At 40.9% G+C, this 25,491-nt stretch overlaps 1 protein-coding gene across 1 annotated transcript in view; it reads left to right on the forward strand.

The window, feature by feature from the left end:
- Positions 1-25,491, forward strand: part of LOC115576511 (NLR family CARD domain-containing protein 3-like) — a gene marked incomplete at both ends in the record, with an annotated part of 105,287 nt that overhangs the window by 13,577 nt on the left and 66,219 nt on the right. Inside the window, one exon of the mRNA XM_030409048.1 lies at positions 13,833-14,006. Coding sequence (XP_030264908.1) covers positions 13,833-14,006 — 174 coding nt within the window. The remainder of the gene's footprint in view (positions 1-13,832; positions 14,007-25,491) is intronic.

The following is a 25,491-nucleotide window of genomic DNA, read 5'->3' on the forward strand; positions in this document are numbered from 1 at the left end:
AGTTACAGAAGAATCAGAAGGAAAGGAGGCAGTGAAGACTGTGTGTTTGGATGGAATGATCAGTCCTGGCGTCTGGAGTGTTTTGATGGTGGTCATTATTCTGTCTGTCACAATAACAGACAAACAGACATCTCCTCCTCCTCCTCCTCCTCCTCCTCCTCCTCCTCCTCCTCCTCCTCCTCCTCTGGTAGAGTAGCAGTGTATGTGGACTGTCCTGCTGGCACTCTGTCCTTCTACAGAGTCTCCTCTGACTCACTGATCCGCCTCCACACCTTCAACACCACATTCACTGAACCTCTTTATCCTGGATTTGGGCTCATCTGGACCAGTTCTGGTTCCTCAGTGAGTCTGTGTGGTGTTTAGTGTGCAGAGTCTCCTCCTGTCACAGAAACATTGTCAGTGCTGAACAGTTGAGTCTGTACAGGATCACAGTCACATCAATCTTTCAGCTTCTTGGAATAAATTCATCAGTCAACTTTGTACAAAATGATTCAAACTGATTGAAAAGATTCTTCATTTACATTTTAAACTTCTTCCATTAAATTGTGTAAATTGTGTTGACTTGTACTTTCTGTCATGTGTTGTTTTGAATTCCGGCTCTTGTTCCAATAAAATCCAGAACTATTAGTGAAATGTAAGAAACAGAAAACATTGACTCGTCTGCAGCTTTAATTGTAAAGAATCATTGTGAACAAAGTTGTGAATGGACAGTAAAATCTGATCAAATGTACTCGACACTCCACCTGAAACACTCTGACTTGTTTCATGTGTTTCTAATGATGAAACCAAAAGTTTGATGGTGTTGGTTAACACATGTAATTATGTCCGTAGTGACGTGATAAACTGCACAACATCTCTTCATTTCTGTCTGATTATTATATGAGAAGAAAACACATTTGAATGACAATCATTGTGTTTCTCTCAGTGTTTTGTGGCTGTTGAAGTCCGGCTGTATTTTCAGGACGTTTGTTGGATTTGAATCTGGTCCGTCAAACTAAACAGCTGTGAGAAAAGTCTTTCTCTGTCTGAGCCGGTTGGCTGAAGATGTTTGGAAGTCTGAGAGCCGGATGAAATACTGAAACACTTTCAGAGATCACAAACTAAACTGTCCTGATGACGTTTTTAAACAAGTGCTGAAGAGATTTGAGCTCATGTTTGATGCTTCTGAATGTTGATGTTCAGAGCAAAGAGTCCAAAACTTGTACAAATTGTTCCTTTTTGTTTCAATCTAACTTTGTTTGTGAAACGATCAGCTGACGAGTTTATAATCAGACTGAAAGATGTCGCACAGCATCACTGAAATGTTTCTCCTTTGCTAAAGTAGCTCAATATAAGAACATCAAATATTTACAATATTAATGAGGTAATAAGACAATTTTTTTTTCCAACAGAACCCTGTTTGAAGCTAGAGAGGTGGCAGGGTCCGCCACATATAAACACAGTATAAAGTTTATTTAGTTTGTTGATCAGCTGATGAAGATCTTTGTCTGCTTGTTGTTGTTTCTTCAACTAAACTACAGACTGCTCCTTTAAACTTTCTTTCCTGGCATCAGAAATCGAGTGAAGAACAAAAACTTTGACTTGATTTTAGAAAATATCTGAAACAAGTATTATTCTGTCTGATTGCAGCACAGCGAGCACAACTTAAACTCCTCTTTTTATTTTATTATTCTGACTTGTTTCAGGATAAAAGACGTTTTTTAAAACAGATTTTTAATATTCTTAAAGCTTAAACATGTTTTCTTTTAGAGAAGGAACAAATAAATAATAAAAGCAAAACAGAATGAGTGTAAAAGTTTGATGAGACATGAATTGATGATGAAATGAAAGCAGGTGGCAGCACAGAATCAGTGGGACTCAGAGATCTTCTGTCCTGACGACTCTCATCAATCTGTATGTGACTCATTTGTTTAACACTCACATTCCAACCAGCCAACTCACCCACAATCCAGAACTTTTCCCGAAAGTTCCCAAATACTTTTTAACTTGTGGATTTTTGAATTTTGACTCTCTAAACTCAATTTCAGGATTTTGGTGAAATTTGAGACAAAACAACTATTTGGATTTTACAAGTTGTCATGAATTGAAGCAAAGTTTCAACACAAATGTCTTTAAAAAGAATGTGTGACATGAGCTGGCAGGTCCTGGGTCAGTCGGTGTGGAGCGACCCGTATCTACAGAACATCTAAATATCTTATTTTACTCTGTCCTTTACTGATGTTCTGAAAATAACACGTGTCATACTTTCCATACCACTTCAGTTTTTATATTTCAACACTTTCACCTGAAAAACATTCAGGACGTAAAATCAAACGTCTCTGAAGCTTTATTTAACAAGATGTGTGTCACTCACATGTTGATGTTTCTGGTTGTTTTATGTGTTTTTATAACGATGAGAAGAAAAAACAACCTGTGATCGTGTTCATAAACTCATCTGATCGTTTCCATGGTGACATAATTAACATGGATGTAAAAACAGGTTGTTTATCAGGATGTTTTATTACAGAAACAGAATATTAACAGCTGATTAGAATACAAAACAAACAAGTCTGTATTATTATGTATATATTCATTAAAATGTCTCATTTTGCTGACGTGGTGTTTTTCTGCTGTTAACTTAATGTTATTTATTGTTTTAAGTGTTTTTTACCGTTCTGACAACAGATGTGACACGTTTAACCAGAGTTTGATCACTTTTACTTTGAAAATACTCACGATGGATGAATGAAAGAGGTGGAAACCTTTTAGAAACAGACCTGAGAGCACAGACGGAAGCTGTTTCTGTCTTAAACGTTGGTTGTTACATTGAAACCTGTAATGTAGCCGGGCCCTAATCTTGTGTTTGCAGGAACAACAGGTTTAATAATGGATGAAGTGGATCAGGTCCAAAAGTTCATCCTGTCCAAACTTTTGTCAGTCAGCCTGTCTAACAAACAAATCCTGCTGCTCATTAAAACACTGAACAATAAGTGACTAAAGGGACAGACACTACAGATCAGTGTAGACAGGTTCTGGGTTTGAAACCTTTACTAAGTCACCGTGCTGAGTCTCCTTCACCTGTAGTGGCTCCGACCTGCTTTCTCTTCAGGTCTCAGTGATGTGGTGCTACCGGGCCATGTGAGACCAGCTCTGCACATCTTGTAGCTGTTTTCTTTGAAGACTTTAATATAAAGTGCTGCCACACTTTTGATGACTTGGTTCGTACACTTTTCTCTTCTATAATGTTTGTAGTTTTTGTTCCTCCGTGGCCTCCACTATGTTGCAAATGTGGAACGGAGCCGATTCAGAAAGGAGACGGCAGAACTCTGAGGGCCTGATTTACTAAAGGTTTGCGTGTGTAAAATCGTGTGCAAACTTGATTGCACGCGCAAACACGTGTTAAAGCTGATCTACTAACCGGACGCAAGGAGGATTGCGTCCCTCAAACGGGCAAAATAGCACGCGCAATCCATTTAGCGTGTTTGCCTTAATGAATATGTAAATATGGGCGTCTCTGCCAGAACACGCAAAATATTGGGAGGAGTAGATGCAAATAGATTAATTTAGCGTACGCAATGTGATTTACCAAACCTAGAACTAATTGCGTTCGCTGATTTTGCGTCTTTATTTAGCACGTTTGAAAGTCATGTATTAACTGGCACAGCTTTACGCACACATGGCTGCGGTCGTTGTAGCAAGGAGGAGGCATAGGCACAACGAACAAACTATCTCTAACAAACAAAACAAACAATAACAGCCACCAAAAAACGACGACCCAGCCTAAATTTAAACAAAATGAATGTTGAATTTGCCCTTATCTATTTTCTTTCCGTTTTCGCAGGCTGCGCTGGTGTCTACTAATGCCTAACGCGCATCCATCTCCTCCTGCGATCTCCCCTCCCTCTCCCGGCTGCTCAGATGAAACACCACTGATGTTTAATGACCTCCCGGCTCCCTGTACGCCACCCTCGATCCCCTTTGCCAGGGCATTGATGGCCATCGTCAGCCCAGATACAGCACTGACTAGCTGCCTGGTGTGCGTAACGATGGCACGAGTGTCCCGCCTGAGCGCGCGCGTCACAGAGGCCACAGCTCGCACCTCCTGTGCCATGAAATGTAACGCGTCCTCAAGTGCCACAGACTGTTTCATCATAGGGAAAAACATCTTGTGATGCTGTAAAATGAAACACACACACTTCTGCGTCACTGTTGGAAAATAAAATTCTCTGAGAAATGCAGAAGCAAAAATACTTTTGTAGCCTAAATTATGAAATTACGCGTTTTCAGTGCATATTCAACTCAACGTTAACACAGGAAGCACATTCTTTTTCTTTTCTTTTTTTTGGCTCATAGCTGAATAAATTAAATGTATCCAATAAAAGAAATGCGTGTTTGTGCTATTATGGGCATACCTTGCTCTGCAGTTTCTGGCTCAAGGGTGTCAAATCTGTTCATCGGAGAAGGTCAGCAGTACCTGCTGCTCAATTGAAGACAGGGGATGTCCTCTGTCGGTCCACCACCTGTTTTATTTGCCGAGGTTTTATTATAAGCCATTTTTTCTTTTGCTAATCTTCTTACATCTTGCCATCCCCTCTTAATTTCATCCGCCGTTCTTCTTGTTTTGCTGACAGCATTGACTTTGTCACAGATATCCTCCCATATTTCCTCCCGTTTCTCCTGGATATATTAATGATTCTTTGTTGTAACTCGTGAATATGTTTGTTTGCCTCCTCCACTAACACCTCCAATTCAATAGCTTCAAATTTCATCTTTCGTTTGCGCCCACTCTCTCCCACGTTCTCCATGGTGAAAACTAGTAACACACGCAAAAACCTCATTTAAATAGGGCGGTTTCCAACACGTTTGCCCCTGTTATTCATTGCGCGAGGAATCTTAGTTGATCACCCACAACACGGAAACCAACAGCGCGTGCAATCTTTTAGCGCACGCAAGCAATTTAGCGCCCCTTATCTGGGATCTTAGTAAATCAGGCCTGATTTACTGAGAGTGTGAGAGCTCACCTGGGCTCCTCCTCCTGTGATGAAGCACACCTGAGAGACCGTCAGCAGCTGAGGACGGACTGTGTTTGCTCTCACCTGCTGCTTTCAGTCCTTTAAAGGTAAGATATGATTTAACTTTACAATGACATTCAGCTAACCAGCTAACATTCAGCTAACCAGCTTACATTCAGCTAACAAGCTAACATTCAGCTAACCAGCTAACATTGTGAGCAGAGTGAAGAACAACAGTGTTGACGTCCTGTCAAAGACGTCTCTGTGTGTCCGTCCTGTCTCCTAACAGCACTCTGTAGCTCAGAGGTGACAGTCTGACAGCCTGTAGCTTCAGCTGGAGATGGAAAAGCAGCCAGTTCACTACTGAGTCTAATAAGTCAACAACATAAACTCACTAAATGTCAAGAAAGGCAATATTTTGACTCCTATTTTCATTATAAACAGAAAAATCCACAGTTTGAACTCAGTTTTCTGTCTCTGACTGAACTGAGATCAGTTTAATCTGCTCGTTAACTCGTCGTCAAACTCACTTCATTCAAACTGGACCTGAACTGAATCACAAACACTAACATGTAACTTTACTGTGTGTTTGACGAAGAGCTCGTGTGGATCAACAGCACAGCTCCATGTGTTGTTAGCTGATGAACACTGTTTACATATAACTTTGATTGTGACTTTATAGGATTTGATGTAAAATTGCAGATTAGCTGTTTGGACATGTTAATGTGGTTTAAAGGGTCAAGTGAACATAAATCTGATGAGAAATTACATCATTTTCCATTCAATGTGCTGTAAAGAACACAAACTAAAAGCAAGATGCCATTTTGTTTAAAGTCCACAAAGGTTCTTTCTCATGAAAACTGATTCTTTCCATCCAAACTTTGCACACAGCTGTCATATAAATATGTGACAGCATCATTTAGACACTGGTGTGATGGATTTTAAACAGCAGCATCAAAATACTTGTGTCTTCTTTAAATAGGCGACAGGCAGTGTAAATGTACATATTAGCTAAATATTTAGTTTCACCCGCGACATTTATATTTAACATTTATATTTAGATTTAACATTTAGATTTAGATTTAACAATTGACATTTTATTTTCACAAGAGAAGTAAATATCACAAAATTCACAAATATTGCTGTACATCTGATCAAAAGTAATCACATATGTTTTTTAACGTGATTTGTCGCTAAATGTGGTGAAAAGTTGCTGTTTATTTTAGGATGTGCATCTTTACAGTCGGCGCCCCGTACACTGAGCCTCTCCATGTTTACTGTGATTTAATCGGTTTGTCCTTGTGTGTTTTGAGTCGACCGTCACTGTGAAAACAACCAAAGTTAAAACTGAACTGGTGCCAACAAACCAACCCAACCTGTTTGTTCAGATGAAGGTTTGTTAACTTGTCATCAGGTGTGAAATGCAGGAAAACCAGTTTTCAGTCTCTGTGTGCTGCCAGCTGCTGGTTTGAGGCGGTGTTGTTGAACGTAGCCTCCTCTTCTCTTCTTCCTCTGCCTGTCTGCTCTGATGCAGCATTTAATCTGTGATGTAACTAAAGTTATCACACAGATGTAGTTGAATAAAAAGTAGAATATTTGACCCTAAAATGTGGAAGAATAAAGTTGCAGTGCAGGACAGAAGGATCAGGTGCTGCAGTGTTCAGCTCAGCAGGATAGACTGATGAGAGAGAAGCTGCAGGCTGGAACATGAACTAATGTTTACTGCTCACTGTCGATGGTGCTTCTTCCTCTTCAGATGTTCCTGATGAGATTAGAGGACGAAGCAAAACCTCCATCATAGTTTTATACAATTACACCTTCATTCACACGAGGGGAAGACGTGTTGCATCATTTCTGGGGCCCGACGCAACTTGAATAGTCAGAATGCAGCGTCGTTATTAGATCGCTGTGGGAGTGTAGCCGGTCAAATGAGAGTAGAAGTGGAGTTAGTTGGTCAGTGTTTGAACACAGAGTGGTTGTTACTGTGTAGCTCCACTTACTGATGACTGAAGGCAGCTTCTCCTGCCTGAATCAGCCTGTGGAGGAGGCCGAGACGAGCCGCCGCTCTCCCGCTGTCTGACGCACTAAACGCGGCTGGAGAGCAGCTGTTGGTGTCGGTGAATAATCTGTGGTTGTATTTACAGTCCAGGACTGATGAGGAGGCAGTAAGAGGACATCCAGGAGTCTGAAGGTTTATTTAATTAATACAAATATAACTTCATCACTGAGCAACAGTCAGAGGAAGAGATTCTAATTTTTACTTTGCAGATAAATGTTTTAAATAAACAACAGATGACCAGATTGACTCTTTTAGATTAAAAGATATCAGAGAAACGTGTGTGTTGACTCCACCACAGCGTCATGACGTCACCTAGTGGACTGATCCAAGTCCAGCAGCTGATGTTCTGACAGGAGACATGACGTCAGTGAGAGACGTCATAGCCTCTACAGACAAAACCCACCTGAACACACCTGAGACTTTCATATTTTATAATAACACAACAGGTTATTAGAACAATTTCTGCCTCTTGGTTAAATCAACTTGTCAGTATTTGTTTTTAATCAGTTATTTAACACTCCAAGCTGCACAGAAAGTCTCCACAGTCATGTACAGAAGGAAAGTGACTGTTTTTATACCATTTAAAATGTGACAATGTGTACGTAGAAATGACGTAAATAAAATCCAAAGTAAATATTATAAAACATGTAATGAGAGATCGTCCTCTGGAGTCGCTGGTGTTACTGTGTGACAAAAGTCTTTTATTTTTAAATGAACCTCACAGTGATGACATCACTTTCCTTCCTGCAGATCAGTGAAGACAGGTCCTGGATCAGTCCACTGTCTCTTTTCTGTCAGAAGACATTTTCACAATTGTCTCCAGATTTCACGTCACTGCTGTGAGCGACTTCATTAGTAGAGAACAGTAAAAAAACAGAATACAAATGATTTAATGACATGATTTAGTTTTGGTTTGATGTCCTGTAGCAGCCATTTAGTGAAATATGTATTAATAGAGTCAGTGAGTTGTGGAATAATGTGCTCTGAGTTTAAATGTTAGAAGAGGAAGTCGACTTTCAGACATTTTGTCCTTCAAGAGTGTTTCTGACCCAAAGGCTGATTTCAGTTGATGTGCAGATGAATGATTTGTGTTTCCTCTCCAGATGAAAGTGTGTGTGAGATGAGCAGCATGAATCAGTGTGAGGACAGAGAGGAGGGAGGCCCTCCCTCTAAAACCACTGGACCTGGACCTGGACCTGGACCTGGACCTGAACCTGAACCTGGACCTGGACCTGGACCTGAACCAGGACCTGGACCTGGACCTGAGCCCAGCTGTGTGTCCTTCAAGAGTGACCTGTCAAATGATCGTTTCATTGATTTTAAAGGACAACCACCTCCTGCTGTAAAGAGGTGAGCTGTTAATTATTACATTAATATGTGACCAGTGTTGGGAAGATTACTTTGGAAATGTAGTTGGTTACAATTACAAGTTACCCCGTTGAATATGTAATAGTAGTGTAACTATTTCAATTACTTTCTCAAAGTAATGTAACTAATTACATTTGATTACATTATGATTACTTTTCTTAATTTTGAATGAAATCTCTCAACTGCTAACCATTTTCACATTTTAAGACCTATAGTGTGATAAACCTTTCAGTTCAAAGGTTTAACCATATATTATGAGTCTGACCTTCGGCCTGTACTGCAAAGGAGGCTCACTTCCTCACTAAATGGAGCGACAACGGGCTGATTTCAGCCAAGAGGAGCAGGTTGTTTTAATGGAGAGAGTATGAGGATACAAAAAAGCCTGATCACAGCCTGAAGCAACAGTGTTGCTGCAAATATGACAAGAGGAGGCTGATTTTAATTTCTGACAGCTCTACATTGAGCTGCTTTTAAATATGAAGCTTTAGAGCAACAACAACTGTTGTTTTAAACTGTGTTTTATATTGTTTTCATATATTTCACTGATCGCAATTATAAAATGCCAGTGTGTGTTTTATTGAAAGCGAGGCTGGTGTGCGTATGAAAATAGGTAACAGTGGGTTTTTTAGGTGCTGTAGCTACAAGCAAATCTCATGTTGTCTCTGTGCAAAGACCTTTTTAAATGTGAGAAAACAGAGTAGACCTACTCAAGATTTATGTTTGGACAACACATAACAGGCGAAACAATTAATATATTCATGGCCACATTAAGTTAAATTATCTGTCCTGCTGCGAGCGCACAACTTCTTTCAGTGGTGACTGACTGTATATAAAAGTAAATAGGCTATAGCCTAATAAACGACCTCCTGACGCGAGTCGGATCAACAGCTGAGCAGCGTATCCCCTCAGCTGAACATCTGTAGGCGGAGACGCTCAGAGAGAAAGTAAAGAGCAGCGGATCAGCGCGATCTCTCCCTCCGTACAAATGTTCTGATCCAGCTCCACTGGACTTTCAAAGTAAAGGTGACGCCAGCTGTAAATGAGTTAAATAGTGAAACAGCGGCGCTTTTATAGCCGATTTTATTATTAAACTCTGAACAGAACCTGGTCGGGACCAGGTAATGAGCTAAGCATAAGTTACCATGGTGATCTAGCCGGGTTAACAGAGAGCCACCTTTGTATACAGGGAAGCCTGGCTTCTGTCTGTATTAAGTGTTTTTTGTATTTCCAGCACAGGAACATCTTGTGTGCCGCCGACACTGTTGCTGCTGAGTCTGACTGCCGCCGTGCGGTTTGTCGGTTGAGTCGAATGGCACATGACCAGAGAGAGCCAATCACAAGCGTCAGTTTTGGAAGGAGGATGTTGATATGAAAAAAACTAAAAACAAACATGAATCTAGGGGGGCGAAAAACTATTTGATAAATCCGAGCTTTTGCGGCGATTTTTCAAATGTAACTTAAGTTGTAATCATTGAAATTTCCAAAAGCAACTGTAATTTAATTACATATTTTCTCCCAGTAATGTAACGGATTACAATTACTTAAATTTTGTAATTAAATTACGTAACGTCGTTACATGTAATTCGTTACTCCCCAACACTGTATGTGACTGATTCATGTTTTAACTGTGGAGAAAGATGTTTTTTGAAACCTGATGTTTATTTTCAGCTTCGTTCTTCTTCACTTAAATGTATATTCTCACTTTAGAAAGCTGCCCAATAGAACCAGTCTTCAACTCTTCATTTCACTTCATTGAATTAGTTTGGTCCAATATTCTCTGAAGGTTTATTCCTGATGTTTTCCACTATTTTATGGACAGAAGCTTCTGTGTCTGAAGACTAGAAAGTGAATTAACATCTCTGATGGTCTTCTTCTCTGTCCAACAGGAGACCAGCCTCTACTGGACCTGGACCTGAACCTGAACCTGGACCTGGACCTGAGCCCAGCTGTGTTTCCCTCAAGAGTGACCGGTCAAAGGATGCAGACATTAATTTTAAACAAGAACATTGGTCAGACAGACAGTAAGTTGTTGCCCTGTTGCTCTCTGTTGATGTTTGTCCTCATTAAATCCAGTCTGACCAGTTGTCCTGATGGTCTTCATGTTCTCAGAGTGATGATGGAGGTCAGAGCAGGATTAGTATTAAAGGACAGGTTCACATTTCTTCATGTCCGTCCCTAAACAGCTCTGACAGGACAGTGTTCCTCCTGTGGACAAACAGCAGTGACTCACCTCCTGCTGAAATCTGACCCTGCTGCTGAGGAGAAGAAGGGCTGTGTGATATATCTGACGTTACAAGGGCCCGACCCAACTGGACTTCATGCGGCCGGTACCAAAACCCATATTAAGGAGTAAAAAACTCTGATAACTGATATATCCGCTGATTAGATATAAAATATATAAAAACAAATAACTTATTTTCTGATCTCTTAAATATAGTTTAAACACTTGAGACAAAGATATGAACTGAAGGCAGAACATTTCACTGTTTTACAATATTTATTAAATACGCAAAAATAATAAAGTTTTACAAATATGTCTAAAATCACATGGAGCATTTTAAAACTCAGTCTTTAAATATTTTTTCTTCCCACAAGTCATGTTGACATGAATATAGCTTATATTTACAAATGATGAATTTACTAGTTGCTTTGTATTTAGGCCGTTGTGTCATTAATCACCCAAAAGCAACACACAAAATAGTCAATAAATGACTTTCGGGTCATAAATCAGACAAATTAAATATCAAAATCAAGTTTGTACGAAAAACAAACCAGTAATTTAGTTTTTTGGTATCAGATTCAAAGTTTTGCAGACGCAGTGTCACTGATTCTTCATGATTCCTCCACAGAGTCGACCAGGAGAGCTCAGAGGTTCCCAGAGGTCCGTCTGTCCAGCAGCATCAGACACACCTGGACTCCATATTTATGGTCTGTACATGAACAACAACTACTTTTACATCCAGTCTGTTTACAATAATCTCCATGCTGCACTTTACAGACCAGTGGTGAATCTGTCCAACATGGATCTGATGATAAATGTTGTCATTCATATAATATTCTGTTTCAGCTGCTGGAGGAGAACATTGTCACTTTTGTGAAGAACGAGCTGAAGAAGATCCAGAAGGTTCTGAGTTCAGATTACCCAGAATGCTTAGAGATTCAGAGGGAGGATGAGGAGGTGTTGGATGGTGAGGACGAAGAGCAGAGGAGGAGCAGCAGAGAGGCATTTCTGAAGATCACACTTCACTTCCTGAGGAGAATGAAGCAGGAGGAGCTGGCTGACTGTCTGCAGAGCAGTAAGAGGATTTCTCTAAAGATTTAACATGATGGATCAATGAGACAGTTTGTCTCAACAGATGGAGGAAAAACATGGAAAACATGTTTATATGTGCTACTTAAGGGGAAGAAAATTGTTGTATTTTCTTTATAGATAACTTGATCTTTTTGTTGTGTGTTCATTTAGAACATCTTGCAGCAGTTTGTCAGAGTAAACTTAAATCTAACCTTCAGAAGAAGTTCCAGTGTGTGTTTGAGGGGATCGCTAAAGCAGGAAACCCAACCCTTCTGAATCAGATCTACACAGAGCTCTACATCACAGAGGGAGGGACTGCAGAGGTCAATGATGAACATGAGGTCAGACAGATTGAAACAGCATCCAGGAAACCACACAGACCAGAAACAACAGTCAGACAAGAAGACATCTTTAAAGACTCACCTGGAAGAGATGAACCAATCAGAACAGTGATGACAAAGGGAGTGGCTGGCATCGGGAAAACAGTCTTGACACAGAAGTTCACTCTGGACTGGGCTGAAGACAAAGACAACCAGGATATACAGTTCACATTTCCATTCACTTTCAGAGAGCTGAATGTGCTGAAAGAGAAAAAGTTCAGCTTGGTGGAACTTGTTCATCACTTCTTCACTGAAACCAAAGAAATCTGCAGGTTTGAAGAGTTCCAGGTTGTGTTCATCTTTGATGGTCTGGATGAGTGTCGACTTCCTCTGGACTTCCACAACACTGAGATCCTGACTGATGTTAGAGAGTCCACTTCAGTGGATGTGCTGCTGACAAACCTCATCAGGGGAAAACTGCTTCCCTCTGCTCGCCTCTGGATAACCACACGACCTGCAGCAGCCAATCAGATCCCTCCTGGGTGTGTTGACATGGTGACAGAGGTCAGAGGGTTCACTGACCCACAGAAGGAGGAGTACTTCAGGAAGAGATTCAGAGATGAGGAGCAGGCCAGCAGAATCATCTCCCACATCAAGACATCACGAAGCCTCCACATCATGTGCCACATCCCAGTCTTCTGCTGGATCACCACTACAGTTCTGGCGGATGTGTTGAAGACCAGAGAGGGAGGAGAGCTGCCCAAGACCCTGACTGAGATGTACATCCACTTCCTGGTGGTTCAGTCCAAAGTGAAGAACGTCAAGTATGATGGAGGAGCTGAGACAGATCCACACTGGACTCCAGAGAGCAGGAAGATGATTGAGTCTCTGGGAAAACTGGCTTTTGATCAGCTGCAGAGCGGCAACCTGATCTTCTATGAATCAGACCTGACAAAGTGTGGCATTGATATCAGAGCAGCCTCAGTGTACTCAGGAGTGTTCACACAGATCTTTAAAGAGGAGAGAGGACTGTACCAGGACAAGGTGTTCTGCTTCATCCATCTGAGTGTTCAGGAGTTTCTGGCTGCTCTTCATGTCCATCTGACATTCATCAACTCTGGAGTCAATCTGCCGGTAGAAGAAAAGCAGTCAACTTTCTGGTGGGCCAAACTATGTGGATACAAACCTGACCCAACACATCTCATCAACTCCCAGGAGTCTGAAGCAAGAAAAAACGAAGTTGCATTGACACAGTACCTCAGGAGTTTTGTAGACGAGGCCTTAAAGAGTCCAAATGGACACCTGGACTTGTTCCTCCGCTTCCTCCTGGGTCTTTCACTGGAGACCAATCAGACTCTCCTACGAGGTCTGCAGACACAGATACGAAGTTGTTCAGAGACCAATCAGAAAACAGTCAAGTACATGAAGAAGAAGATCAGTGAGAATCTTTCTCCAGAGAGAAGCATCAATCTGTTCCACTGTCTGAATGAACTGAACGATCGTTCTCTAGTGGAGGAGATCCAACAGTACCTGAGATCAGGACGTCTCTCCACAGATAAACTGTCTCCTGCTCAGTGGTCAGCTCTGGTCTTCATCTTATTGTCATCAGAAAAAGATCTGGATGTATTTGACCTGAAGAAATACTCTGCTTCAGAGGAGGCTCTTCTAAGGCTGCTGCCAGTGGTCAAAGCCTCCAACAAAGCTCTGTAAGTGTGGAGAAGTTTCTTTAGAATGCAGTAAATGTGCTGTTATTGACCCAAATAGAAATAATTTTTTTGTTCTGCTCATTATTCTTTATCCAGACTGAGTGATTGTAACCTCTCAGAGAGAAGCTGTGAAGCTCTGTCCTCAGTTCTCAGCTCCCAGTCCTCTAGTCTGAGAGAGCTGGACCTGAGTAACAACAACCTGAAGGATTCAGGAGTGAAGCTGCTATTACCTGGACTGCAGAGTCCACACTGCAATCTGGGAAGTTTGAGGTCAGATCACTGCTTTTTGTGAATAATTTTTATAGTTCTATAAACTCAGACATCAGCTTCTCTGAGTTCATGAATTCTGTGTTTTAGAGAACCTCATGTACAGTATATTTAAAATGTGGGTCAGTCAGTCTCTTCTGCACTAATCCTGACTTGCATATCTCAACAACCATTGGATGGGTTGTCATGTGGGTTTTGACATTCATGCTCCCCTCAGGATGAACTGTAATTACTTTAGTGATCCTCTGACTTTTCATCATCATCATTTTAATCTGTACAATATGTTGGTTCATGACCAAATATTTGCAAACCTAATGGCATTTTCATCAGCTCCAGTTAGACTCTGTGTTCATTGCTGATCAGTAAATTATTGAAAACTAAGATGATGAATATAATAAACATTAATCCCTTTAACACAGATGTGCACTGAATTATCAGGACTCTCAGCTGATCTGTGATGTGTGTTGTTTTGTGTGTCTGCAGGCTGTCAGGCTGTCTGATCACAGAGGAAGGCTGTACTTCTCTGGCCTCAGCTCTGGACTCCAACCCCTCCCATCTGAGAGAGCTGGACCTGAGCTACAATCACCCAGGAGACTCAGGAGTGAAGCAGCTATCTGCTCGACTGAAGGATCCAGGCTGGAGACTGGACACTCTCAGGTATGAAGAGTCCTGCTGCAGCCACAGACAGTCACTAGCCCCATTTACACTGCCGTGCCAATTCTCCGCCTCCGCCTCTGTGAGAATTTTTCGGAGGTAGTGAGGGGTGAAATTTCACTCCGGTGTGACAGTTTAACTGGTGTTCATTTTAACTGGTGACAGTCCCAGGTGTGCTGGAGGTGTGGTTTGAGAATACCATCTCGAGAGGGGTCCTTGGCCATGTCCGCTAACCAGGAAAAACATTCCGATCACCCTGCTTCTTGATCCAAGTCATGTATATGTGTATTCATTTTGACGTGGCTTGAACGCTACTATTCGACACGGAGATGCCGGGATCTGCGACCTGCAAACCACTGTTAGATGAGCGCTACAGAGCACACAGTGACAGTGTAGGTGACTGTGTCGATGCCTGTCTGAAAAAAACGCAACTGTCTATAAATCATCCGAAAGTGCATGTTGTCGGTCTTATATCTTTGCCGTGAATGTCTGTGCTCACAAACAACTCGTGGGTGGAACAATCTGAGGCATTTGCTCACGACGAGAGGCTCGAGAGCAGCGTGGAGACGCTGTTAGCTGTGGTGTTGAGTGCGCAGCATCCAGGTTAATGGCCATGTCGGTATATTCAGTGTCATAGGCATAACATCCACTAGGGACAGGGGACATGTTAGGTCCACTTGATTGATCTACCCCGGCGTATACCGATGTGCTTATTTTACATTAATTTGATGGCAAACTCTGCCCGCTGATGCAACACCAGCTATGCCAGGTTAGTAATCAAGTGGACCCACTCTCGCTGTGAGTGCGGACAGTTTGTGTAATGATGCTGCGTTCAAAGGCTGCAACAGGCCACTGTCTTCGGCCGGGCCGGTCCATTGATCAAACATTTGTGTTTTGTTTTTTATTCACTCAAAATAATGACTGTATTTCCAGCTAGAAAACTCGCATCTCTCTCCTCCCTCCATTGTTGTTTGCATTTGTGTCTCTGCGTGGTCTGACACGTGAGTGTCCTCATGCTGTAAAACATGACTTCTCGCGTACGTGACGTCACTCCCCGAGACGCAAGAAGAGAGCAAAAATATATATTTTTTACTAAGGAAAATGACAAAACGAGTAACACGTTACCGGCATCACTGATTGTGTAGCTTAAGTGCAACATGGAGCATGAAGATGTAAAGAAAAAAATAAAAACAGTAGAATTAACTTTGAGCAAGTTTGGAGGAAAGTTGGAGATGTGGACCCATTTTAAACAAGTCGTGGGCGGTGATAATAACATTTGTCGGCTTTGTCGAGTGCATTAAGTGCGGCACTTGTTGCATTATTCCTTAAGATTTCTGTAGTTCAAACAACTCGCAATTGTAGTCGAGAACGTCAGTTATAACAGCCCTCATATTAAACTGTTGTCGGGTTTAAATCGGGCTCATAATTACATTCAGTGTGTCGGGCCGGGCTCGGGTCGGGCTTGATTCTAAGCTTTACTCGGGTTCAGCCGCGACTTTACTGAGGTTCACCCAGTGTGAGCAGCAGGAGGACGGTTAGCTCACCTTCCAGAGCTGCACTGAAACACTGGAAACTGATTTAGGGACTGTCATCAAATTACTTAGCATAAATATATTAACACAAAATAATTGCAGTTCTTTCAATATCTTCCATGTCATAGGGCCCAGTGACTCCAGCAGCAGATTGTATTAGTAAACTGGACGAATGAGACACAGGTCTTTTTATTGTACTTTAGTGCTTCCTCTATTTTATATGAATATTAATATGCAGATTTTTTTTTCTCAGTAGCTTCCATGTCATGTGACCCACTGACTTCTGAAACAGATTCTGTGTCTATCAAAAATATATAATGATTAAGAAGATAATGATAAAAAAAGTTCTCTAATGCTCAAAAGGTTAACATATTATTAAGCAGCAATGTCAACTTCTCCACTATTTTGTCTCATATCTTAGATTCTGATTCTGAAGTCCTCAAAATGTTTATTTATTTACATCCAGCCTCTTCCACCACCTGCAGTACAACCACGTAATTCAATTCGAAGAAATAAAAAAAGCGAGAAGCGAGAAGTTTAGAATTTGTTTATAAGGGACTGTATATTTTATACTTTTAAACTTGTTCAGTTGTTGTTCAAGTAATCTGTGCTTTTCAGCTGTTCAATCGTGTGCTTATCAGTTGTTCTTAACTACTAAATAAATAATATAAATCTTAACTACAATGTACTTTTACAGTCCTTTAAATTGGCATTTCTGTAAATACACAGGATTTTTTTTCCTTTTTTTAGGTGCGGGGGTTTTACTTATCGTTCATTTATCGTTATCGAGGTGAGTTGCTCAATATATCGTGATATTGATCTGAGGCCATATCGCCCAGCCCTACATTCACTCAACTAAATGAATAGAAATTTTTTTTAAATCCGACGGCCGATAAGAGATCAATTTAAAACTGGGTTATTTTGGCTCTGATGCAGCCGAGCCTCTCTGTCTGCTGCCCCGACTCTGTCTCCAGCATTGTCCCACCCACAGCACCATCTGATTGGTTACAGGCAGAGCGGGTAACAGCCAATCAGTAGTGAAAGCTGTGCATGCACAGTGCTCACACACAGCTGAGAGGAGAAAAAGTTTAGCCACCACGTGAAACTGGATTCACAGCCCGGCTCTGTTCATGGGGGCTTGGTTCCGAGGGTAAGTTAAGGCAGCAGACTCTCCCGAAATTGTAATAAACATCCCAGTCCTCTACAACTCACAACTATTAGTAACATTACTGTGAGCCCGTTAACGTTCCATAAACATAAGCGGCAGCTCTGCTGCACGCTGTCCCTCCAGACGAGCCTGTTAAATCACTCGATCAATATCAATATGGAAATAGTCAGTGACAGTAGAAGTCTGTGTGAATGAGTGAGAGAGTAAAAACCTAATAAACTCAATTCAGTCCAGTTTTATTGCAGGGAAGCACGTTGAGGTGAAGGCTGATTAGCTTTTAATTAGCGTAACGTTAGCCCACCGGTCCGCTTTCTCCTTCTCTGGCTGTAGACGCTCAGCAGACTGTAGAAACTCTACAACTCACGACCACTAACGTTACTGTGAGGCCCAATACGTTAGCGGCAGCTGTCTGTTCCTGATAAACACTGATTATTAAAGTGAAGATGCTGCAGGCTATTAAGTGTTTTTAACGGTTTAATCACTTGAAACAAGGTTGCTGATGATATTGATAGGGAAGTAGTCAGTGATAAAAGTAAGAAGTGTGTGTGAGAGAGAGTGTGTGTGTGTGAGAGAGAGTAGAGCACGTTGAGGGGATGTGTGTGTGTGTGTGTGTGTGTGTATGTGTGTGTGTGTGTGTGTGTAAGCCACACGAGAAGCTGCAGAAAAGTAAAACAGCAAAGCATCGTCTGTCTGAGAGAAAACTGTAGGGCAATAATGGCTGTTTAACTACCAAGTTATTTTACTTTATCTTTTTCTGTGTTGATTGAGTTATCCTAAGCAGCAGAAAATGACATATTGTCATGTAGTGTGTCCTGAAGCTGTCTTTGACAGTTTCTTGTAGAGAGGAGCAGGATATTGCTGTTCAACACTTAAGACATAATGCAACTGCATCATAAAGCCTACATGAACTGCATGGTGTTCAGGGATGAATAGTCTCTTTTGCTGTTGTACTAGCTATAGTTACTGTTTTTCAAACACTTATTGCAGATGGATAGACTTAAGTCTATGTGTAAAAACACTCAAAGTTAAGTGTTGGAGTTTGTATTATTCAACATTTTTATGCCAATATTTTCCCTTTTACTGCAAATGAATATCGGCTCCAAATATCGGTTATCGGCCTCCTTGACTACTAATAATCGGTATCGGCCCTGAAAAAACCATATCGGTTTATCTGTAGACCAAACAAATGTAACATAGTAACTGTAACTGCCTTTGGCAGCTTATATGAGGAAAAAAATACTGCAGTTATACTTGGAGAAGCATCTGTCCTCCCGTCTGTCGTCTCTTTCGTCCTTCCGACTCTAAATCACATTTCTGCCTGAAAAGCAGCGTCTGTCACCGACAAAAAACTTTAAACTTTGAATCAGTTTCACTCTCAGCTATTCTGGAGTCGTGTTAAGCTTCTGCTGGTGGAAATCCAATGTTTCCTGATTTTGCTGCTTCAAAATAAAAGCTTTGAAATAACTGCATAATGCAGGACTCTTATTGTGAAGGATTTATAGGAATTATTAAATGCAGGAAGATCGCGTGACAACTTTGCATGAATGGACTTTTAATTTATCTTCTGTGGCAGCAAACAACACATGGTTTCAGTTACTAACTGAGTCTATCCACACACTTTATGTCCGACTACAGTAATAACAGCAGCACTTTACTGTGACTGCAGCAACGTGCTCGTAGCTCTGTCACATACCAGAGAGACTCACTCCCTACCAACACAACACAGAGTAGTGTTTGTTGTCACAAGTTATAGAGCTGCAACTAACAACTATTTTCATAACCCATTAATCACATAAAAACACAAAAGCAGAGTTTTAGTTTTTTACATTTCCAGCATTTTATTAAAAGAATAAAACATTGCTCTTACATTTTCCTCTTTAGTCTTGTTCAGTTTACTTTCAAACAACTTTCCAGATTGTAAAAGCAACACAAATGTATTAGAGGTGATGAAATGTCTCCATTATAAGATGCATCATGATGCAGAGACAGAGCATCATCAAATGTGAAAGACGCTGCAGATGGATACATGTTTTGTTTGATGATTGAAAAGATTCAATTTTTATTTTGTGGACTGACAGCTGTGTGCAGTGATATAGATCATTGGGGACGACGAACACTGAGATGCATCGAGAATCGTTGACAGCTGAATCGTAATGGAATCGTGAGGCTGGTGAAGATTCACACCTCTAAAATGTTTGTTACACTCATGGTGCCAAATGTTTTTATCATCTTTGTCCAAACTCAACACCATTTAATCAAAGAACAAATTACGTGAATTAACCCACAACCATCTTACATATCATCTTATTCACAGACACATTCACGAACCATAATTACACCAACACCCACAGAATACCCAAGAGTCATTGCGCCACAGTCCACAAGGTGCATTACAATATGCCAGGAGAAGCTGTGATGAAGATTCCCAATTTGAAACGGCATTATGAGATGAAGCTTTGAGGAGACATTTCCTCAAAATTCAGAGATAAGCACAACACAAATAAGTGCACTGAAATCGTCATATCAAGCTGCAAGCAGGATTCTTGTCACATCTATGTCACAATGAAATAAAATAATGCATGACTGAAGTGATGGACACAATGTTTGAAGGCAAACCAAAAGAGGAAATATTCAACTATGTATTTTAATTTATGTTAAAATAGAAATTACATTTCATTTCTGTTCGTATTTTGTTTTGAATATTACAGTATTTTTGCATGTGGCCTGACCGACCTCAATAGATGGACCTTTGAGTCATTGAAAAAAATCTTTGTGGCCCTTCAAGATTCGTATTTGAGTACCCCTGCTTTAAGCTTCTTGGGGTCCAGAGGCTGCGTCTCTCTGCAGATGGACCGACCTTGTTGACCCCTCCCGTCAGGTTGGACTTCAGTAGGACATCAGTGCTGAACAGGCCCAGCAGAAGGGTGCGGGCCTTTCCTTTCACTGTGGGTTGAGCTTTTGCAGTCTCCCAACAATGAGCAGACACTCCGGTGGAGTGGGGGCGGCTGTGGCTCAGTGGGTAGAGCGGGTCGTCTAGTGATTAGAAGGTCATCAGTTTGAATCCCAGCTCCCCCTAGTTGCATGTCGAAGTGTCCTTGAGCAAGATACTGAACCCCAAATTATTCCTGATGAGCAGTTGGCGCCTTGCATGGCAGCCTCCGTCATCAGTGTATGAATGTGTGTGTGAATGGGTGAATGTGGCATGTGTTGTACAGCGCTTTGAGCTGTCGTTAGACTGGAAAAGCGCTATAAAAATGCAGACCATTTACCATTTATCATTCACTAGTTGCACCTAATTAATTGTAAGAAGGAAAGAAACACAGGAATAAAAACAAAGAAAATCACCAGTGACAGAATGTTTTATGTTTTTAATTGATCATTACAAAAATGTACTTTGTTGGTTTGGGAGATGTGGGTTAAGGAGGTGGTGATTGTAGAGCAACACTGGCCTCATATTCACTTTCACCTTCATAGCCTGAGCTCTCTGTGACCTTATCTGAAATGAGGGTCTTCACAGCTGCAAAGAGTGATGGAATTTCTGGAAAATATGGCCCACTGAATTTACCACAACAGGACTCCAAACAAGTTGTAAACACATAACATGTAAACAAAAATAAGCAAAATACACCTGCGCTCATTTTTGGTGTCTCAAAGTGTAACAAAATGTGTGAGTGGTTCTGAAGTAGCTAGCTAGCTAACGGCCATTAGTCACTTGAGTCCTGCTTCATTAGCTAACGCTAACGTTAGCTAGCTAGCTACAAGTTCAGATGGAGAAGGACTCATGTTAGCTACCCAGCTAACGCTAGCTAACGGTCGCTATCGATAGCTAGCGCGCTAACGGCCGCTAACGTAGCTAACGTTAGCGGCCGTTAGCTAGCTGGCTAAAGGCCGCCAGCGTTACCTAACAGCCGTTAGTTACGCGAGTCCTGCTTAATTTGAACTTTTAGCTAGCTAGCTAACGTTAGCTAACATGTCTGGAGACATGTGAACCACAGACAGACAGAAAGAAAGACAGATTCCTGGCTTCATAGTCAGATGTTCCTCTGGTCACATCTGGACACATCATGTTCACCACAGCAGATTTCAGACTGAGAGACATTTTCTGTCATTGTTTCTGCTTTTAATGGCATCAAACATGACATGAAGTTCTCCTCACAGTAACTATTACTGCTGTAATATACATCAGATATCAATCCAGCACCAAACTATAGTAACATGAACATGTCAACACATGAAACCATGAAACTGTTTCTATCACAAACAGCTTCAGTGACACTTGTGAGGTTCTGGAGGGAAACAGTCTGGGAGTCTCTGTCACTTGGTTTTGTGGCAGAGGTCGGGAACCAACGTCCAATGTTTTCTGATTGATTTATTACGTATAAATTGTATTTGTTTCTTTGCACAGTAAAACAAAGCAGCAGAAACACAGCAAGAACAAAAAGCAGACTGTACAGCTGAGATTCAGAAAAGCCCTCCAAGCTTCAAACAGGAATCGGACCTCAAAAGTTCTGACGTCCAAATCCAAAAGTCCTATAATATAGAAACATAAGCACAAGTTGACATTGGATCAAACAGCAAGCGTAAGGTCGCCCACAGGAAACAGCAACAACATCCAATAAAATAAAGATGAAGTGATAAATCCAACAGGAGGTTTGTGTGTGTTCTCAGATGTTGTCGTCCTCTTTCACACACACCAACATCCTGTGGCTCACTCTCAGTGTGTGAGGAGAGTGGCAGAGGTGAAGAGGTTCAGGGAGAACAGGGAGAAGCAGCCTGATGGACAGATTGTGTTTCTGTGTATGAGAGTCATGTCATGTCCATGTTTGCATGCTGAAAGAGGATGTGCTGCTCTGACCCCCCTCCTCCTTTCAGGGTGGAGCCTGCTGGAGTCCGATGGTTGACACCAGGTCCGTGGAGACGTGAGTGTCTTTTTACTGTCATTCATGAAAACACTGTGACATCACTCATTCACATCTGTGATGTCATCATCACACTGATGACACATTAACAACTGCAGCTGTGTTGTGTCTTTTTCTCTCCATCAGATTCCTGTGAGCTCACAGTCGACACAAACACAGTCGACAGAAACATCAAACTGTCTGACAACAACAGGAAGATGACACATGTGAAGGAGGATCAGTCATATCCTGATCATCCAGAGAGGTTTGAGTCCGTGTGGCCTCAGCTGCTGTGTAGAACTGGTCTGACTGGTCGCTGTTACTGGGAGGTCGAGTGGAGAGGAAGAGTTTCTATATCAGTGAGTTACAGAAGAATCAGAAGGAAAGGAGACATTAAAGACTGTGTGTTTGGATACAATGATCAGTCCTGGAGTCTGTGGTGCTCTGATGATGGTCGTTACTCTGTCTGGCACAATAACAGAGAAACAGTCCTCTCCTCCTCCTCCTCCTCCTTCTCCTCCTCCTCCTCCTCCTCCTCCTCCTCCTCCTCCTCCTCCTCCTCCTCCTCCTCCTCCTCCTCTGGTAGAGTAGCAGTGTATGTGGACTGTCCTGCTGGCACTCTGTCCTTCTACAGAGTCTCCTCTGACTCACTGATCCACCTCCACACCTTCAACACCACATTCACTGAACCTCTTTATCCTGGATTTGGGTTCTTCTGGTCCAGTCCTGGTTCCTCAGTGAGTCTGTGTGGTGTTTAGTGTGCAGAGTCTCCTCCTGTCACAGAAACATTGTCAGTGCTGAACAGTTGAGTCTGTACAGGATCACAGTCACATCAATCTTTCAGCTTCTTGTCATAAATTCATCAGTCAACTTTGTACGAAATGATTCAAACTGATTGAAAAGATTCTTCATTTACATTTTAAACTTCTTCCATTAAATTGTGTAAATTGCGTTGACTTGTACTTTCTGTCATGTGTTGTTTTGAATTCTGGCTCTTGTTCCAATAAAATCCAGAACTATTAGTGAAATGTAAGGAACAGAAAACATTGACTCGTCTGTTGCTTTAATTGTAAAGAATCATTGTGAACAAAGTTGTGAATGGACAGTAAAATCTGATATTTTCAGGATGTTTGTTGGATTTGAATCTCGTCTGTGAAACTAAACAGCTGTGAGAAAAGTCTTTCTCTGTCTGAGCCAGTTGGCTGAAGATGTTTGGAAGTCTGAGAGCCGGATGAAATACTGAAACACTTTCAGAGATCACAAACTAAACTGTCCTGATGACGTTTTTAAACAAGTGCTGAAGAGATTTGAGCTCATGTTTGATGTTTCTGAACGTTGATGTTCAGAGCAAAGAGTCCAAAACTTGTACAAATTGTTCCTTTTTGTTTAAATCTGACTGTTTGTGAAACGATCAGCTGACGAGTTTATAATCAGACTGAAAGATGTCGCACAGCATCACTGAAATGTTTCTCCTCTGCTAAAGTAGCTCAATATAAGAAAATCAAATATTTACAATATTAATGAGGTAATAAGACAATTTTTCCAACAGAACACTGTTTGAAACCAGAGAGGTGGCAGGGTCCGCCACATATAAACACAGTCAAACAGTATAAAGTTTGTTTATTTAGTTTATTGATCAGCTGATGAAGATCTTTGTCTGCTTGTTGTTTCTTCAACTAAATTACAAACTGCTCCTTTAAACTTTCTTTCCTGGCATCAGAAATCGAGTGAAGAACAAAAACTTTGACTTGATTTTAGAAAATATCTGAAACAAGTATTATTCTGTCTGATTGCAGCACAGCGAGCACAACTTAAACTCCTCTTTTTATTTTATTATTCTGACTTGTTTCAGGATAAAAGACGTTTTTTAAAACAGATTTTTAATATTCTTAAAGCTTAAACATGTTTTCTTTTAGAGAAGGAACAAATAAATAATAAAAGCAAAACAGAATGAGTGTAAAAGTTTGCTGAGACATGAATTGATGATGAAATGAAAGCAGGTGGCAGCACAGAATCAGTGGGACTCAGAGATCTTCTGTCCTGACGACTCTCATCAATCTGTATGTGACTCATTTGTTTAACACTCACATTCAATCATTCATTTTCTCTTCATTTCTTTTGTCAAACGTTTTAAGTTCTCACCAAATCTGTTCAATGCTTCAACATGTGTGTGAATCAATAAGTCATGTAGTGATTATGGGTCGTTCCAACCAGCCAACTCACCCACAATCCAGAACTTTTCCTGCTTCTCCAACACTTCATGTAGAAACTTAAATGAACTGAATGTGATCGTGCAGCTGAACTCCAAATACTTTTTAACTTGTGGATTTTTGAACTTTGACTCTTTAAACTCAATTTCAGGATTTTGGTGAAATTTGAGACAAAACAACTATTTGGATTTTACAAGTTGTCATGAATTGAACAAAAGTTTCAACACAAATGTCTTTAAAAAGAATGTGTGACATGAGCTGGCAGGTCCTGGGTCAGTCGGTGTGGAGCGACCCGTATCTACAGAACATCTAAATATCTTATTTTACTCTGTCCTTTACTGATGTTCTGAAAATAACACGTGTCATACTTTCCACACCACTTCAGTTTTCATATTTCAACACTTTAACCTGAAAAACATTCAGGACGTAAAATCAAACGTCTCTGAAACTTTATTTAACAAGATGTGTGTCACTCACATGTTGATGTTTCTGGTTGTTTTATGTGTTTTTATAATGATGAGAAGAAAAAACAAACCTGTGATCGTGTTCATAAACTCATCTGATGGTTTCCATGGTGACATAATAAACAGATGGATGTAAAAACAGGTTGTTTATCAGGATGTTTTATTACAAAAACTGAATATTAACAGCTGATTAGAATACAACACAAAAAAGTCTGTATTATTATGTATATATTCATTAAACTGTCTCATTTTGCTGACGTGGTGTTTTTCTACTGTTAACTTCATGTTATTTATTGTTTTAAGTGTTTCTACCGTTCTGACAACAGATGTGACACGTTAAACCAGAGTTTGATCACTTTGACTTTGAAAATATCCAGGATGGAATGAAAGAGGTGGAAACCTTTTAGAAACAGGTGAGCATCGTCAAAGATTGTATAGTCTGAGGGTCTTAGCAGGAAGTAGATGGAGCCGGAATGATCTCCTCTGTCAGTGGAAACACCTGGTTTCACCTTTTAGAAACAGGTGAGCATCATCAAAGATCGTCTAGAGTCTAGATGATCTT

The sequence above is a fragment of the Sparus aurata genome, chromosome 24, assembly GCF_900880675.1.
Source record: "Sparus aurata chromosome 24, fSpaAur1.1, whole genome shotgun sequence".
NCBI classification, from domain to species: Eukaryota; Metazoa; Chordata; class Actinopteri; order Spariformes; family Sparidae; genus Sparus; species Sparus aurata.